Source organism: Toxotes jaculatrix, chromosome 20 (genome assembly GCF_017976425.1).
Source record: "Toxotes jaculatrix isolate fToxJac2 chromosome 20, fToxJac2.pri, whole genome shotgun sequence".
Classification (NCBI taxonomy): Eukaryota; Metazoa; Chordata; class Actinopteri; family Toxotidae; genus Toxotes; species Toxotes jaculatrix.
Window position 1 is genome coordinate 1,334,997 of NC_054413.1, and position 17,933 is coordinate 1,352,929.

General features: G+C 45.1%; 3 protein-coding genes across 6 annotated transcripts in view; 1 reads left to right on the plus strand and 2 right to left on the minus strand.

Annotated features, from left to right (window-relative positions):
* The window catches only part of nebl (nebulette), a 52,394-nt gene extending 51,026 nt beyond the window's left edge, over positions 1–1,368 (minus strand). For both annotated transcript variants that reach the window (XM_041065755.1, XM_041065756.1), the window contains exon 1: positions 1,231–1,368. In XM_041065755.1, coding sequence (XP_040921689.1) covers positions 1,231–1,299 — 69 coding nt within the window. In that variant the 5' untranslated portion in view covers positions 1,300–1,368. The remainder of the gene's footprint in view (positions 1–1,230) is intronic.
* A 45-nt stretch (positions 1,369–1,413) lies between these two features.
* Positions 1,414–5,952, minus strand: LOC121200397 (caspase recruitment domain-containing protein 8-like). Of its 3 annotated transcripts, none has more exons than XM_041065680.1 (3): positions 5,603–5,952; positions 2,944–4,798; positions 1,414–1,521 (listed from the first exon to the last, which is right to left on the minus strand). In XM_041065680.1, exon 2 carries the CDS (start codon positions 4,683–4,685, stop codon positions 2,958–2,960), a length of 1,728 nt encoding a protein of 575 aa, XP_040921614.1. In that variant the 5' UTR covers positions 4,686–4,798; positions 5,603–5,952; the 3' UTR covers positions 1,414–1,521; positions 2,944–2,957. The 3 variants fall into 3 exon arrangements, with proteins under 3 accessions (XP_040921614.1, XP_040921613.1, XP_040921615.1); XM_041065681.1 differs by lacking the exon at positions 1,414–1,521 and having other exon boundaries at positions 2,093–4,210; positions 4,520–4,798; XM_041065679.1 differs by lacking the exon at positions 1,414–1,521 and having other exon boundaries at positions 2,092–4,798.
* Positions 5,953–8,516: 2,564 nt separating this feature from the next.
* On the plus strand, positions 8,517–16,490 carry ezh2 (enhancer of zeste 2 polycomb repressive complex 2 subunit). Its single transcript, XM_041065653.1, has 19 exons — positions 8,517–8,903; positions 10,552–10,675; positions 10,838–10,966; positions 11,073–11,192; positions 11,312–11,432; positions 11,576–11,755; positions 12,355–12,460; positions 13,223–13,386; positions 13,524–13,621; positions 13,720–13,957; positions 14,077–14,243; positions 14,370–14,505; positions 14,612–14,737; positions 14,844–15,022; positions 15,168–15,263; positions 15,467–15,548; positions 15,733–15,813; positions 15,917–16,001; positions 16,127–16,490. Exons 2-19 carry the CDS (start codon positions 10,559–10,561, stop codon positions 16,185–16,187), a joined length of 2,286 nt encoding a protein of 761 aa, XP_040921587.1. The 5' UTR covers positions 8,517–8,903; positions 10,552–10,558; the 3' UTR covers positions 16,188–16,490.
* The last annotated feature ends 1,443 nt before the right edge of the window (positions 16,491–17,933 follow it).

The window sequence follows — 17,933 nt, forward strand, 5'->3', positions numbered from 1 at the left end:
CAGCAAAATGATTTTTCTTTCTCTCTTTCTCTCGCCTTCACACTCTCTTTCTCACTTTCCCCGTATACTTCTTTGTTTCTTTGCCAGCCTCCTCCTCTCTAAATCACTGCCTCTCACACTGTTTCAGCTCTTTTATTTCTTCAGTCTCTCTTCAAACCGTATCAGCTTTAAAAGGCAGAAAGGTAACGCTCGTCTTTTTTCCAGAGACACATGACGAAGAAGCCGGACAGTGATCGTTTTATTTATACTGACAATCAACAAACGTTTTATTTTCTACATTTTTGCAAAATGGGAGTCTTTTATGATGAAACGTGCAGCGCCTACATGCTGCTGTGTCATCTGATGCCTCACAGGACAGACAGTGGCTGCATGAGAGTGCTGAAGATTAATTAATAATTTATCACCATTATGCAACAGAATATTCCTGAGGTGTTACCATGCAAATACAAAGTCAACTTACTTTTCTGCTCTGGATTAAAAAAAAGCAAAGATGCATTTACAGGGACAAGATGCTTCTGATCACAGAGGATTATAGAGTCATCAGCGTCAGCGTCAGTCCTAAAAGTAACGGGAATGTTGACCTGACACCAGAGGAAATGAAGTTAGCACTGAATGTGATAAAGTCATCACAGGCTGATGACTGTCAGAGCCATCGAAGGCGTCCTGCAGGCTGATTCTATGGAAAACACACGAACAGATCAGGTGTATCCAACGTATATATTCTCTCAGTGGCACCAGCTTTGTTTATTTTAGCATATTTACGTATTTATTTATGCATTTGTCCATTTTTAGAGACTCGAGGAAAGAGAAAGTCAGCGCAGCTCTGTTGTTCACACGTACAGTTTGCATCACCTACAACATGAAATCTACCTGGGAGACATCTGTCCTCAAACAAACCACCGATCAAACAATCAACCAACCAATCAACCAACCAACCAACCAATCAATCAATCAGTCAATCAATCAACCAATCAATCAATTAAACTGTATCAGCTCCTGAGATCTCAGCTACTCTTCAATGGCTTTTTGTTACAGCCTGCTGATCATGATCCTTTGGTGCGTTAGGATCCATGTGTGGAAGCTTTGGCTGCTTCACAACTCTGTGATCCAGCGCGAACTCGGATTCGAACCAGTTTGGAGGTTTTCACTGACACAGTATTTACAGAACTAATACACCCACGTGATTCTGGGCTGTTCGGTGAGTGTGTGCCTGTAAATAAAAGTGCCCACCTTGTCCAGGCAGCTGACTTTCTCCGTCGGGTAGACGATCTTCCCACAGCGGGCGCACTGAGGGTTCATCCTCCAGACCTCCTCTGTGCTCTCGTCCTCTCAGCGGTTAAAGTCCACCTGTGAGACAGAGAAACCACCCAGAGGTCCCGGCCTTCGACCCGACACTGCACTCAGAGTGAAGAAGCTGCAGAGCTGACAGAGACGCGCGGCTCGGCTCCTCCGCTCGGCGGCGCACAGTCCGGTCTGAAGGCTGGATGCTGCGCTGGGACCGATCACTCCACTGGAGACAAGCTGGCGGGAGTTAGCGCGGAGAAAACAGGAAATAGCTTTACGTTCCCTTCAAAGTCAAAGCACAACTAATGCAATAAAATAACTAATAAATGAAAACTCGTAACTATGAGAACCTTTTCACATAATTACAAGATAATATAGATAAGATAATATCAGAACTTGTCTGAGAATAATCTGGTTTTTAAGTTTTCTTTAGTATCAAAGTAATTCAGCAGCTGACAGTAGGCTATAGCGACTAGCACATAGCAAAATGAACTGCTAATAGCTAACTCGGCTACTTAGCTTTCCAAAATATAAGTAAATATAGGATAAAAAACTCGCTTCGGAACCTGCCTGAGAATTATCGGGATATTAAGTTTTCTTCAGAGTCAAAGTATTTCTCTGCCAGCTGTCAGTAAACCCAAACACAATTAGCAAAGATGAAGAGTTAACAGCTAATTCGGTCAACTTAATTTTTCCAAAATGTAAACAAATATAGGTTAAAAAAAAACACGAGGCTCCATTTGCAGCCCACGGTGTCACTCACTGTATCCATGGCAACGTTATTCTTCCTGTTTCTTGACATCAGTTCACACAAGTGAAGAATTTTAATGAAGGTTTAATGTGACATTTTCCAAAAATACCGCTGCAAATAGTCCAAATTGATATTTACGGTCAGTCTCATTTTCTCAGGTAACGCCATAAAAACGCGGTCTCCTCAGTTTAAAGTTAAGAGCAAAGTGTCATGTTGGAGCCATTAAAATTAAATTTTAAAACGAACTGAGCAACAGGTAAACAATAAATTCAAAATATAAAAAGTAAATTATTTACTCTAAAAGGATATAGTTTCCTGCCACAGGGGCTTTCGACCATTGCCAGGTAAATGACTCCCCCTGCTGGCTGATGAAGGATTAAACACTTTAAATTCAACAGTTGAAAACTGTCCATATTTGAAGCCGATTTAAATAAACATCCAAACAGCACAGCTGTTATAAAGACATGTTTTAAAAATAACAAAGACGTGTGAAATCTAATGGTACATTTACTGTATCATGAGATTCACATATCTTCATCAAACACAAGAAAACTGATGAAACCTGGAAAACACAGCTTTAACAGTTAAAGTTGATACAGAATTGTGCAAAAGTTCGAGGCACTTCAAAGATTCTTCTTTGTCATCGTTGGCATCAGGACGTCTGATGGTCCCAGATTCATTCTGCGGCAGGACAACGAGCCCAAACACACAGAGTCATAAAGAACCATCTGCAGAGACGAGAGGAACAAAGGAGTCCTGCTGACGGTGGCCTGGACCCACAGACACTGAAACTTTCTACCCATGAGAGCAGTGCCCAGTGTTTTTTCTCTTCACCAAACAGACAAACAGTGATCAAGGACAGTGGCAGATGCAGGATGATCCGTTTCTAACATAAACTGTTTGTTCACCTCTTCATCGTGCTTCAGATCAGCCCGAGATGTTCGCAGAGGAAGGGGTCGAGTTCACAGAGAAACTCAATCATCTCTGAACTGGCAGCGTCGCCTTTCCTCCTCACTGTGTCGATGATAAAACGAGCTTTGTCTCTTTTGTTGGGCACCTCGTCGGCCGACTCCCTCTCAGAGTCAGTTATCACCTTTTTCTCAAACAGTTTGTCCAGCAGACTCATGAGAACAGGTCCTGAAATCCCATCGACGAAGCTGCTCCATATGTCCAACAGCCTCTGGTTTGAGGGGAGATTCAGAGGACTCGGTCCACAGGACCTTTGTGCTCCAGTGGACGAGAGACACGCTCGTCTTTCCCAGACCCTGTGGCAGCTGCTGATGTCTCTCAAAACAAGTTTAATATGTTTCAGGACTTTTTCTAAAATCACCTGGAATGATGGAACGAAGTTGTCGTAGTTGTCGCAGTCAAATTCCGCTTCTGTTGGTTGAACTTCAACCGAGTCGTCTTCAGGACAGGTGGACAGTGTGTAGGCCTGATCTGGGAGCAGTTTACAGTGTGGGGATGTCTCTATGTACCTCTCATCTCCCACTAGCTTCTTTCTGCTGCGCAGCACATCCAGGAGGACGACGTTCCTCGGTAACAACAACACATTGATCAGAGACTCCAGATCAGGATCAGTCGAGGGCCTGTAGAACAGCAGGACCATGGCTCGGACCGGGACCGGTGCTGAGTCCTCATCCTTGACATTACCAAAACCAGAAAGCCCTGTGATGTTTATAATGACGTGAGTTTCTGTTATCTGATGAGGAGAGAGAAACTCGACGCCCTCATCATTCACATGAGCCACTGACAAGAAGGAACATCCTCCGGTGGAGAGGATCTCACAGTGTGGGAGATGAAGCTGTCTCAGAGACTGCTGCTGCACACATTTGATGTCAAACAGGGGTCCTGCAGGCTTCCTGTGATGTTGAGCCAGTAGCCTCCTGTTCCAGGGGACAGTCCTGTAAACCACGTCCCCCTCTGCGTCCATGTGAAACAGCAGACCTGTCACACTGCACTGGTACAGGCCTGGGCGGGAGCACTGGAAACTGTAGGTGTCGTCGTTTTCTTCAGCAGTGATTAGAGGAGTAAACTCCTCACAGCCGTGAGGACGAGTCAACGGGTTGAAGTCTGTCCTGCTCCTGACGTTGGAGCAGGGGTTTGTGTCTTTGGGTTGTGGGTGGCTGTGAGGAGGGGCCGACGGGGAGCTTTCATCTGTGGTCTGCTCGGGTGGAACAGGGGGCTCCATGTGCTCAGGGGCATCTCGGTCACTGTTACGCTTCCTCGTGAAAATGTTAGTGGGTAAAAGGCCAGAAACAGACGCAGCGATGGACTTAGAGCGGGTGACAAAGTAGGTGGACCAGTCACAGTGCTGAAACTCATCAGCTGATGTTCGAATTTTCTCTGCCAGAGTCAAAACTAACAGGTCCTCGTCCGGACTGGAGGCGAGACCTGCGGCAACACGCCATGGAAAAATGGATTCATCGATCTGGGCACCGTGGGGGTCCACAGACGGATAAAACTGTTTGAATGGGATCTGTGAGTCATCTATATGATGTGTGTATGACGCTTTGTTATATCTTCTGTTGGCTGCGCAGAAAAAGACAGGAAAAAAAGGGGATCTGTAGACGGGAGGCCAGAGGAGTATATGCAAGCTGGGGAGTGTTTCTTTCATGCTGCGTCTTCCAGTGAGCAGAGTGTTTTCCATCTTCAACAGGATCTAAACTCATCAGTGGCATCAGATTTTCATTAGGCTGCTCCAGATTTTTTTTCCTTTCTCATCTTGTTTTTGGTTTCGATATTTTTCACCTGCGCCTCAGCCTGGAAATCAAAGCAGAGAAAGTTAGACTGACTTCACCTGTAAACTTCACCTGTTTGTTTGATTATAAGATGCTGTTATTTACTGTTGTTAATCCAGAATAACACGAGATAATGTGACTTGTAAAATGCAGAAAAAAGAGAAGTGTATACTTTTGCACCAAAGACGAAAAAACTGTTGCTTATAAGTAAATCTGCAATGATCAGCTGATCAATCTGTCACTTTATTAACTGACAAACTATTCTGATCGCTGTCGCTGGTCGTTTTCTCTACTTGTTCACGTTTTTTAGATAATTTAATGAATCGAATCATTTAGAAAAATAACTGCCAGGTTCATGGATCGTAGCAATAATCACCAGGTGCAGCTCTACTTAAAAACAATCAGACTAAATTAATTGTCTAATAAATTCAATTTAAAAAATTGTTCAGAATACAGTTTGTTGTGTTGTACTTTGTGGTCTGTGGGAGATACAGTTACACATTCACTCACTCATTCAGCAATATTATTTCATGTTATTTAACCCTGTTACTATGAAACTTTATTTTTTAGCTCACGGGTTTTTAATATTCATAAACAACATATTGAAATATCAGATTTAAGAAACAAACCGGATGTTGTACAGTTTGTCAGCGCACACAGGCCCATGTGCAGATGTAAACACGTTTTCAGATCAGTTTACACATCCACAGATCAGACTCGTGCACGTGCACGCGCGCACACACACACGCACAGACTTTGCCACAGACAGTTTCACAGCCCTCCACACTCATCTGCAAACAATACGGCTCCACTAATAGTAACTTACCCTGACATTGGTTCTGTGAACCTTCGCTCATCATCGCAGTGGCTCAAACACACCGAACAGTGGGTTAAAGCAGAGTTAAATATCTTTACAGAAGGAGAAACTCTCGAAGACTCTGGCAGACGTGAGGTGTCCATGTTTGTGTCTGAGGCTCTTCCGTGTTACAGACAGAGAGAGAAAAAATAGAAGAGTGGGATTTAAACTTTCAGAGAAATCTGGGTTTCCCGTCATTACATCTTGGATGTTGAGGTGAAACCTGTTTTTAAAGCTGGTTATTAAAACGTTTGGTCAGTGAGCCACAGACTCTGGGACCTGACGGACGCTGCGGAGATGAGGTCACGTCCGATTCACAGTTTTCATCCATTCCTTTTTTTTTTCTCCGAACTTTATCAAAGTTTCACTTCGAAACAAACATTTAAACTTTCATTTAAGAAAAAACAACAACATTTGTCGTTTTAACTTTAACAGCAGTTAAATGTGTAAACACGGAAGTTAAAAAAAATCATTAAACATGAAGCACTTCCTCTTTATTCGGAACAATTATACCACGTTTAAATAAAGTGACTAATGAAAATCTGACGACCTGTGGTTCGACCATCATTACTACACAATACACACCTGCTGAGACAGACCGCAGTAAACAAACATCTGTTTATGCACTCCAGGAACATGTTTATCCATTTATCTCCGTTTTGATTTAACACAGTGTAGATCTTTTTTTAGAACCACGAATTCAGTTTTTCTGCAGATTTATTAAAAACTCGAAACTGAAATATGTAATAAACAAATGTGTCTTTTCTTTGGCAGCAGTTACAACGAGTCGAGTCTTTTTGGGTGAAGCTGTGGGACCTTATTTACAGGTGTGTGCCTTTCTGAAATATGTCCTTTCAGTTCAAGTTGCCACAGGTGAACTCAAATTCATTTCCTAAAACTTGGGACATTTTGTGATGTTTATAAATAAAGAGTTTATAAAATCCAATGTGAAGAATTTTCACATTGGATTTATATATATGTATCTATATCTATATCTATATCTATATCTATATATATATATATATATATAGAGATAAAAATATATATATATAGATAGATAGATAGATAGATAGATAGATAGATAGATAGATAGATAGATAGATAGATATAGATATAGATAGAGTCAAATCAGGTAATTTTACTTATAGCACCAAATTATTCAGAAGTTACCTCAGGGCAATTTTCATATAGAGCAGTTGTTTGGTATTTTGTTTGGTCAGACCTGCACTGACCCCAAAACCTCAAACTGTGTTTCCTGCCCATGATGCTGTGTGAACTAGTTCATGTTCATGTTGAGAATCTGTTTGTACTGACTGAACATGAGAGGAAAGTATGAGGAGGTTTTGTCTGATTGTCCTAGAGACAGAGTTGGACTCTCTCTAAGAGTATGACGGCTTTATTAAAAATCTTTAGTGACCATCCAGTGGGCCTGGAAAACGCAGCAGTGTGTACATACGGGTGGACATGATGTGTGTGTGGCTCTAAACTCCAAAGAGAAAAATATACACAATGAGCAACCGCTGCTACTGATCAAACAAGATCTGTAGCGTGGCAGGAAGATGACATAAGGAGCCAGTGCAAACAGGGGAAGACTCACATAAACTAAAAAGGGATTCACCATCATTAAACAGAAAATCTCAGAGCTTGCAACAGTCCTGCTGGCGGATGTGACTGACCCTGAACTGTGCACCAATGTGTTGTTGTACCCTGTGGTTTCTGTTTGTTTGGTTTTGCTGTTCTTCCTCCTCCTCTGTGTTGATTGTGTGTGTTATTTATGGTGTTTACTTGGCAGCTGAATTCGATGTAAGTTTCTCTGTGTTTGTCTTAAATTAAAATGCAGACATACAAACATGAGAAACTTTTGAAATGAACAAAAGGGAGTTTTTAATGCCTGTCTGTAAACTGTTAATAAAGTTTTCAAACCTAAATTGATATTTCTGTAAACAGGTCTAGAGGTAACAACACACACACACACACACACACACACACACACACACACACACACACACACACACACACACACACACACACTCCAAAAAAGGACATGTCCAAAGGGAGTCAAACTAACAGCACATAACTCATTAATGTACTTTCACTGTGCCTGTATTTCCGTGGGCCCTGAACGCAGCATGAAGACCGTGTCGAGATTTCAGCCAATCGCTGTTCAGAGGGGGCGGGCCTTAATAAACTCTGCGAACCTTGCCCTTGCTCTCTGCGGCCACAGAATCTTATTCACCGAAGAAACCCGCTCAGTTCACATCCTTCGGTGCGTGTTTAGACTGACGCTGTTTAGCATTTACCGTTTAATATCGGAGCTGCCCAGCGCGAGGTGAAGAGCTCTCACCTCTGCTCGCGACTCCACCTGAGCCGTCAGCAGAGCAGGAGGCAGGTGGAGGACGCTGCGTCTGTTCATTGAGACGCTGCCGAGTTGACAGGGTTTATTAGCAGACGATTGAAAGACAACAAGTGAGGCAATGTGCCGCCATGTGTCCGTATAATAATCATTGATACAGAACCAGCTATAAATAGATTTTCGACTTAGTTTCAGTAAGCGCGATCTTTTCTTAGCCAATCGACATAAATGTGACAATTGACATGTGTCACCGACACTGGTGGCGAGTAAAAGATTAAGTATGGACATTAAAAATGCTGCTGTCGAACAATCTGTTCTGTGTTTTTATTTTTATTCCGTTGACAGATGAGAGAACAAAGAGAACCTGTCCACATGTCCCCGTTGCAGGGCCCCCGCCGCAGCTCCAACTCTCATTGGCTAGCTCCATGACACAACTCGACCTATCGCGTGTCACGACACTGAGAAAACCTAACGTCGGCGTCTGTGGTTGGCCCAAACGTTTGGCGCCTCTTGAATCTGCTGCAGCCGTAGTGGGCGGTGAGTGTGAGACGGAGAGCAGTTTGAACCATAGCAGCGCCGAGGCGGAAATATTGAAATTGTTTCGAAATTTACAGTCGGGGCGAAATTAAATTGTACGATTCCCATCCACAGACGCGGTCTCTTTGGTGCTACAGCCAGGCCTAAAGTGAGGGGAACGGCAGCTCCTTCTGTTTGCCGTCTCTGGATACGTAAAGCCGGTGTCGCGCAAAGTGAATCGCTCCCTCGTCCCGAGCTAACTGCTAACTAGCCGCCGAGCTAACGTTACAGCTAGCCGGAACACGGAGCCAGCTAATCCCGAACACAAAGGACGACTTTGCCCGTGTTTGTCATATTGATCCCGAATAACTCCGTTGAATGAGGACGGAGCCTCCTGTGCAGGTAATAAAAGCTGTCAGTGTCGGTGTCTTTATTTCCAGCGCGCTTGTTGCGATTCAAACGGCCCGGGTTTGTTCTTGATGCTTTGTGGATGCCTCAATCTTTGTTAACTAACCAACTGTTAGCTAGCTCGTCGGGGTGTCGTGCCAAATGTTGTGTCCCTGTCAGAATTGTTTCCCCAACTTTTTATAAGGCAGTTACTGAGAAGAAAACGTTTATAACAGAGTGTGAACTAAAGGTCGTCAAAGAGCCACTTTCCGCTATATTTTAGACCGCGGTGAAACAGAATGTATGCGAGGGGAAACCCTTTTTTAGAGGAGGGGGGTTGTACAAACTTGGCACCGCATCGGCAAGCTGTCGTTAGCTTTAGGCTTGCTTGTTATTTGTGGCTGGCTAAGTGTAAAGTTACACGACGGCCAGTGGTGGAAAGTAACGAAGTACTTTTACTGAAGTACTGTACTTGATTATAATTTGGAGGTATACTCGGACTTTGATCGAGTGCCACTTTATATTTGTACGTTAAAGCACTTCACATGGAAACGCTGCACCTTTTACTACTCTACATTTAACTGACAGCTGCAGTTAGTTTCTGTGCAGATTCATTTTATTAACACAAAACATAATTAGCTAAGAAATAATTATGCATTATTACCCATTAACCTACTCAGGAGTATATAAATCAATTCAAACTAGCTCTAGCTAAACCAGCTGCAGCATTAAAGTAAGGCTTACACACTAAAGCACCCATAGTTATAATCCACTAATATCATTAAGGCTGTAACTAAAGATAGAGGAAAACATTTTTCCACACTTGTATTTTAGAGATAATAAAGCAGATGTAACTAGAAAAACGAGATCTTATTGGCAGTTACCAGCAAAACACATCTTACTTTGCCAGAGGGATTTACTGAAGCTCTGTATTTTTATTTGCGTACTTAGCTCTTATGATTTCAGCTCAGTCTTTGATATGAAGATAAAATGTGCCAAATCAGTTCAGTCCTCTGCATGTCTCACAATGTGACACATAGCTTACCAGCATGTCTCCATGACAGCCGTCTGACATGTCTCATCGAAAGTGTGAGTTTTGAGTCAGACCGGCCATGCTGGTAGGCAGCAGCTCACGCTGACTGCCGGGGTAGCAGATGGATTGTGTAGCTACACATGGACAGACAACTGTTGGAATTTACACAGAGTCGTGAAACAACAAAAGAGTGAACACATGGATTTCCTGCTCAACTTCCCCCAGCGAACAGCAGAGTTGGCCAAGGGGTCAGGAAAATCCTGTCACCTGCATCTGAACCATTTTCAGTGTTGACACTTGAACAAAGAAGTGAGAACTGGATGGAAGCTGTTTTTATTTGCAGCTAACCTGATCTGAGTCACAGCCTTTTTAACTGTGGCTTGTTCTTGAAGAGAAAACTATGGAAGATGATTATCAATTCAGAAGTCTAAAATTTTCAGTAGTGAATACACAAGAGGCTGGATGAACCAAAGCTTATCAAAAGCAGGCTCTCAGATGGTCATGATGTTGGTTTTCTCACAATGCAGTCACAAACTATCGGCCCTGGCAAAGAGTGGAAGTGTGAAATATGAAGGGGTTCAGTGTATCTCGTAGTGTAGAAACCTTCATCCTCCTTCCTTTTGGCTGCAGGTTGATCATGGTGCTCACAGGGAAGCGCTCGGAGAAAGGTCCCGCCTGCTGGAAGCGGAGGGTGAAGTCAGAGTACATGAGGCTTCGGCAGCTCAAACGCTTCAGACGGGCCGACGAGGTCAAGGTTTGTACACACACGCAGACCTTCACACACACTGTACGTAACTGGGGAAGTCAGCTAGAGTACCGGTGCGGTGGACAAACACCCGTATCATTCAGAAATATTACTTCTCGTGCATGTCGCCTTAAAAGAGACGAGATTGGAAATTTATTTGAACTCTTCCAGAGCATGTTCAACACCAATCGTCAGAAAATCATGGAGCGAACGGACATTTTGAACCAGGAGTGGAAGACCAGGCGGATCCAGCCCGTTCACATCATGACGTCCGTCAGCTCTCTGAGAGGCACCCGAGAGGTCAGTGGATTCACGTTGTTCTCGGTGCATTGACGTGTAGTAAAAGTCTCTGTGAAGGTGCAGAGGAAGTGTCCTAACTGTTCCGTCTCTCTGTTGTCCTGTGCAGTGTACAGTGGACAGCGGTTTCTCCGAGTTTCCCAGGCAGGTCATCCCCCTGAAGACCCTCAACGCTGTGGCCTCTGTCCCGGTCATGTACTCCTGGTCACCGCTGCAGCAGAACTTCATGGTGTGCATGAACTCGTAACAGCTGCATGGAGTGGAAAATATAGTGTAAACTTTGTGGTATTTTCGTGCCTCGTAGTTTTAACCACAGCTCTAATGTTTGTTTTGAATTTCTGGCGTCAGGTGGAGGATGAAACGGTGCTCCATAACATCCCCTACATGGGAGACGAGATCCTGGACCAGGATGGTACTTTCATAGAGGAGCTCATTAAGAACTATGACGGCAAAGTCCATGGAGACAGAGGTGAGGACCAGTGGCCACACACGGTTTAGTGGTAGACGATATCTTCTTCTGTCCTTTAAGCAGTTGTGTTGTTTTCACTGTGATATCCACCACTGCAGAGGAAGAGGGAATCACAGACTTTTTGCATGTCTTGTGTTGCACAGAGTGCGGCTTCATCAACGACGAGATCTTCGTGGAGTTGGTCAACGCTCTGTCACAGTACAGTGACAACGAGGATGATGAGGAGGAGGAAGAGCAGGACTTCAAGGTAGACAAGATGGAGATGTGTGACGGCAAGGAGCACGCAGAGGACCCCCGCAAGGATGGGCTCATTAACAGTGAGAGTACGTCAGTGGCTGAGATACCAGTGGTTCTTTGTAGGGTGACGTGAACGTGGCGGCTGCTTGCAGCCGTCCTGTTAACATCTGTGTATCAGCTACGTTCGCATGGTCGCTGAGCACTGTGGGAAATCGATGAACCTGGTTTTCTTGCGGATCCAGTTTCTGTTGGTGTAGAAGTTGGTGAGAGCACAGAGTGTTTTTTTTCATTCAGCACCAAGTTGGACAGGATGTTAAAAATATTTCAGCTGCCTTAAACAGGTTTTCTGTCAGTGTCAGCTACAGCACGAGCTAAAACCAGTGCTTCCCACACGCACCTGTTCTCCCCTTATTCTAAAAACAATAACTGGAAAATCCAGACAGGGAGAAATGAATAAAGTAATGAAGAACATTATAGTTGTTTATATGCTGCTTTGTTGTTAAGAGGTTAAAAATATGACATTTCCCGCCATTTTCTTCATGGTTGACGAACATTTCCAAGCTTTGCTTTCTTCTCAGCATCCTAACATAGTGAAACTAGAAACCTGGGTGACTGACACAGACCCAGTGGAGTTTTTTTTTTTTTGTGTGTGTGCTCTGATGGAAAGCGTGTGTGTCGTCTCCAGGCCGAACCAGCAACGACAGCACCAAGAAGTTTCCCTCTGACAAGATTTTTGAAGCCATCTCCTCCATGTTCCCGGACAAGGGCTCCACTGAGGAGCTCAAAGAGAAGTTAGTGGCTTTGTTTGTGTGTGTGTGTATGTGTGTGTGTGTGTGTGTGAGAGTGTGTTGGTCTCGTCACAACAACAGAGGGACCGAGCTGTGAATACAGTCAGTAATAATACAACAAACCAAAGTTACAGCAGCCAAACACAGAATTCTACATCAAGTTACTGATCGAACACGAAGCAAAAATTTACTCACATTTTCTGAGAAAAATCTTCACAGCTCATTCAAGCCTCTGTGTCACTGTGACAACACAAACACTGGAGTGTGTGTGCGTGTGCGCTCGCTCCGGTGCACATATCAGGGTTTCTACACCGCTGTGGAAAAGTCTCTGAAAGAGAAAGAGACAGAACAGTCACACGTTGAATTCATTTGAAAGCCAGAGCTTTTTTTTTTTGTCAGTGCTAAATCTCCGTGTTGAGGCACTGACGTCTGATCAGCAACATAATTTGTAGATGCTTTTATTCTCGTCATTGTATGAAACTTTATCGATTTTTCTGAGGCTGACTCTCCTACTTCCACTGTTAGCAGCAGGTGTTTCCTCTTTACATGGAGGTAATTGTTTAGTTCCTCTGTGTAAATGTGACGCGTCTCAGTTCTTAACACAGAGTGGACCAGAACCAAGGGAGGGATTATGGGATTGTATGACAGGATGAATAATTCTCTTCTGATGTTGAAAGTCCGTAGAAACCCTGGTGTGTGCAGGTCAGGTTTGTCTCCACTCACTACACACTGGCATCAGCTTTGATTTCTGTGTGTGTATTTCAGGTACAAGGAGCTGACGGAGCAGCAGCTGCCCGGCGCGCTGCCGCCTGAGTGCACGCCGAACATCGACGGTCCCAACGCTCGCTCTGTGCAGCGCGAGCAGAGCCTGCACTCCTTCCACACTCTGTTCTGCAGACGCTGCTTTAAATACGACTGCTTCCTCCACCGTGAGTACGAACTCTTCTCAGACAGCCGGCCGTAAACTGGAGCTGTGAATTTATTCAGATGAGCCAACTGGAATCTGATAAATGTTTTAGTGATTATCGGAGTACACATCTCTTGTATCTTGCGTCTCTTCCTTTAGCTTTTCACGCAACTCCAAACACCTATAAGCGCAAGAACTTGGAGAACCTGGTGGAAAGTAAACCCTGCGGCATCGACTGCTACATGTACCTGGTGCAGGTGAGTCCACTTATTTTCAGATTCCGTTTCTGAAGCATTCATCTAATAATCTAATATCGCAGCAGTAACAACACTGTTGTTATTCCGCGGTCACTCAGGATGGGATGGTGAGGGAGTATCCTGCAGGTGTAGTCGCCGAGCGCCCCAAGACGCCCTCCAAACGCACGGTGGGCCGTCGCCGCGGGCGACTGCCGAACAGCAACAGCCGGCCCAGCACCCCCACCGTTTCCTCGGAAACCAAAGACACAGACAGCGACCGCGAGGGCAGCAAAGAGGACGAGCGGGACAACGACAAAGACGATGAAGACAAGAAGGACGAGAACACCAGCAGCTCAGGTACAGTTTCTGTCCTGCTCATTATATAAAGGTTTAGGTTTAGTTCCTCAGAAGGTTTGCGGTTCTCGGGGAACGTTCCCGCAGTGGGAACAGCCTGAATGGTTCTGCTGTGTGTGCAGAGGGTAACTCGCGGTGTCAGACTCCAGTGAAGATGAAGCTGACTGGTGAGGCTGAAGCTGTGGAGTGGAGCGGAGCCGAAGCCTCTCTGTTCAGGGTTCTCATCGGGACGTACTACGACAACTTCTGCGCCATCGCACGGCTCATAGGCACCAAGACCTGCAGACAGGTGAGCCGACAGTTTACACAGGTGTCTTAGACCACAGGTTGTAATTATAGATACATAAGGTTTTACATAAGGACGGGTTCCTGATGGACACAGTGTCTCACGTGTTATTTTGACTGTGTCCTGCAGGTTTACGAGTTCAGGGTCAAGGAGTCAAGCATCATCGCCCGGGCTCCAGCTGAAGACGAGGACACGCCGCCTAGAAAGAAGAAGAGGAAACACAGACTGTGGGCCACTCACTGCAGGAAGATCCAGCTGAAGAAAGGTCAGAGGTCACTGAGCCTGTTAGAGCTCCAGAAAACCCACGTTGACCCGATGATTGACTCAAAGACAACCCGTTTGACCTCTGTGTGTCTTCCAACCTCTTACAGATGGTTCGTCCAATCACGTGTATAATTACCAGCCATGTGACCACCCACGGCAGCCCTGTGACTCCTCCTGTCCCTGCATCACTGCTCAAAACTTCTGTGAAAAGTTCTGTCAGTGCAGCTCTGAGTGTAAGAACACGAACGCTCGTCTTTTTAAAATACGGGAAAAAACATTTTGTTCAGTGAAAATACTGGATTTACATTTCCACTTTGACCTCTCGCTTCGTGGACGCAGGTCAGAACCGTTTCCCAGGTTGTCGGTGCAAAGCCCAGTGTAACACCAAGCAGTGTCCCTGCTACCTGGCAGTGAGGGAGTGTGACCCCGACCTCTGCCTGACCTGCGGCGCTGCAGACCACTGGGACAGCAAGAACGTGTCCTGCAAGAACTGCTCCATCCAGAGAGGAGCCAAGAAGGTGACACAGTCTTTAATTTGACTGTTTCACTGACTCACTTCAAACCTTTAATCATAATCACTGAACCAGCACATTCTAAACTCTCTCTCCCTCTCTCCCTCCCTCTCTCCCTCCCTCCCTCTCTCCCTTTCTCTCTCCCTCTCAGCACCTCCTGCTGGCTCCGTCAGACGTGGCAGGTTGGGGCATCTTCATCAAAGAGCCGGTCCAGAAAAACGAGTTCATCTCTGAGTACTGTGGAGAGGTAGGACTTCACTGAGTGACAGAGATCGACAGGTCTGGGGGGGGGGAGGTTTATCAGGGAGTTCCTGTGCTGCTGGGACACCCAGACATCAGACAACCTGCTGGCAACAGAACAGCTTCTTCATACGTCAGCTTCGTTTCTGATAAATGAATCTGCACAGCTGAAGAAACAAAAGATGAGATTTTAAAATTGTGTCTTTGCAGATTATCTCTCAGGACGAAGCCGACCGCAGGGGAAAGGTCTACGACAAATACATGTGCAGCTTCCTCTTCAACCTCAACAACGGTAAAAACACACACACACACATTCAGATTCAGAATCTCCACAGAGTAAAGTTCTGTGTGGGAGTGAATCTTTGTTTGAAAGGTGATAAATTGTGGTTTAGGAAAGAGGAAGGTGTTCGGTTCCTTACGACCAGAAAACAGTCAGGAGACGAGAATGTGTGACGGCGTTTGTCTTTTCTCTTCAGACTTTGTCGTTGATGCCACGAGGAAAGGAAACAAGATCCGGTTTGCCAACCACTCAGTCAATCCTAACTGCTATGCAAAAGGTAAGAAGACCAAGGTGTTGCTGAAAAGTCCGAAATGCGTGAGCTTCATGGTAGAAGCGTCTCTGCGTCTGTCCTGACTCACGCGTCCGTCTGTCTCTTGCAGTGATGATGGTGAACGGCGATCACAGGATAGGGATCTTTGCCAAGAGAGCCATCCAGACTGGAGAGGAGCTCTTCTTCGACTACAGGTCAGTAACACCGAGAGGTGAAAGGCTTGTGATGCAGGTTGTCCCTCCGTCTGTCCCTCCGTCTGTCCCTCTGTCTGTCCCTCTGTCCCATTCTCGTCTCACACTCTCCTGTTCGTGGTGTTCAGGTACAGCCAGGCCGATGCTCTGAAGTACGTGGGGATCGAGCGGGAGATGGAGATCGCCTGACTCTGACTTCTACCTCCTGTGGATCAGCGACACAAAGGCCTTACACACAAACACAAACAAACACACCTTCACTTCAGGAAATCCAGACGACTCGTCAAAACGCTCGAAAGCTTCAGGAAAACTGGGAATATTTGAAGCAGAATTTTGTTGCTGTTTTTTTTTTTCATATCTGTTTCTCATTTTTCTTCGTGTGATTTTTTTTTTTTTTTTTTTTTTTTTTCCTGTCAGCAAATCTTCCTCTTCTGTCAGGGCGGGAGTTTCGGATTCATAAATCTTCCTTCAGCTGAAGGTGCAGATCACCTACCAACTGACTCATTTGTAGTTTTTTTAAAGTATCTACACATTAAGTGTTTTCCAGAGAGAGAAGACAAACCCACGACTGTAAAACTGGTTTTTCAATTCAAGCTTCAGGGACCAAAATCCTCCACCAGCCGCTTTCACTTCACCGACTGCACTCTGCTGCGCCACCTGTGGGTCAGTGCTCACGCTGCGTGAACTGAACCAGCCGCGCTCAGAGCGCCAGATCACTGTCTGTCTGTCTGTCTGTCAAACAGGAGGCCGCTCACGAAGCAGCGTCACACCACGTCCAGCCCGGACACCGACCTTTGCATCGCCGAGCGTTAACATGAAAATTTCATTGTGATAAAAGCTGGAAAACCATGAGCTCTGAGAAAACACGAAATTAGAAGCAAGTAACTTTAGATTTGAGCTCCTCACGATGCCTTCACAGCCCACTGAAAATCCTGTAAATCCCACCACTGACTGACTGACAGCAGCAGCAGACCTGTGGTCAGGCATATTTATTCCTCTGAACTCTGAGGAGCTGGACGTGATGCTGCTTCGTGACGCTGCCTCTGCTTCAGGTGCTAATGTGAAAGGATGTGGAGACAGAAAACCAGCTGCAGACAGACAGAGACAGACACACACAGACAGACAGACAGACAGACAGACACAGACAGACAGACAGCTGAAGCTCGTTCGAGTTTCCTGTCCTGGGTTTCTGAGCAGATGTCCTCAGCGAGCAGGGCTTTTTTTTTTTTTTTTTTTTTTTAAACCGGACTGATACTGATGAAGGTTTTTCTCCATGTTCCTCTGCTGTCTCCTCCTCAGCAGCACTGTGCTCTGCTCTCCCTGCAGTCGTCGCAGCGTATTTCAGCTCTGGCGTGTTGTTTTTCGTTCGTAGAGATGAAAGTCTGCTGCAGCTCACGTGTTTTCTCTCAGATAGGTTTTTTTATAATTCCAGAGAAGAAACATACAAAGCATTCAGGTAGTTACTCAGCGTCAGAGCCGATGTGTCATTCTTGAAGGGCTGCAACAAATAATTATCAGTATCAATTAATCGATCAGTTATTTTGACTTTTGATGAACTGATTCATCGTTTGGTTTTTGAAATGTCCCAAAAAAAAATTTCTGTACAACAGAGAAAAGCAGCAAACGTTCCCGTTGGAGACGCTGGAGCCGGAGACTGATTGGTTTGATTTGTAAACAACTGGAGCCAAATGATCAATAATTCAAACTGCTGCTGGTTAATGTTCTGTTAACTGATCGATCGATCGATGGACGAACGGTTTCACATTTAACACGCACATTCAAAACTCGGCTGTAGAGCTGAGATTAATATTGAAGTTCTGGGGCTTTCAGCTCCATCACATGGTTTTCATCAGTCAGTCGAAGGTTCGGTGAGTCGCTGATGAGGACCGGTGATTTTTCAGCTGCGGTTTCCAGGATCAGGAATCACATCACAGT

Excerpts from the sequence above, each read along its gene's own strand:
- LOC121200397 (XM_041065680.1), bottom strand. The coding sequence starts at position 4,685 with ATGGAAAACACTCTGCTCACTGGAAGACGCAGCATGAAAGAAACACTC.
- ezh2 (XM_041065653.1), top strand. The coding sequence starts at position 10,559 with ATGGTGCTCACAGGGAAGCGCTCGGAGAAAGGTCCCGCCTGCTGGAAG. Across the intron at positions 11,193-11,311 it reads CGCTGCAGCAGAACTTCATG|GTGGAGGATGAAACGGTGCT; the intron begins GTGTGCATGAAC and ends TTCTGGCGTCAG. Across the intron at positions 13,387-13,523 it reads ATACGACTGCTTCCTCCACC|CTTTTCACGCAACTCCAAAC; the intron begins GTGAGTACGAAC and ends CTCTTCCTTTAG.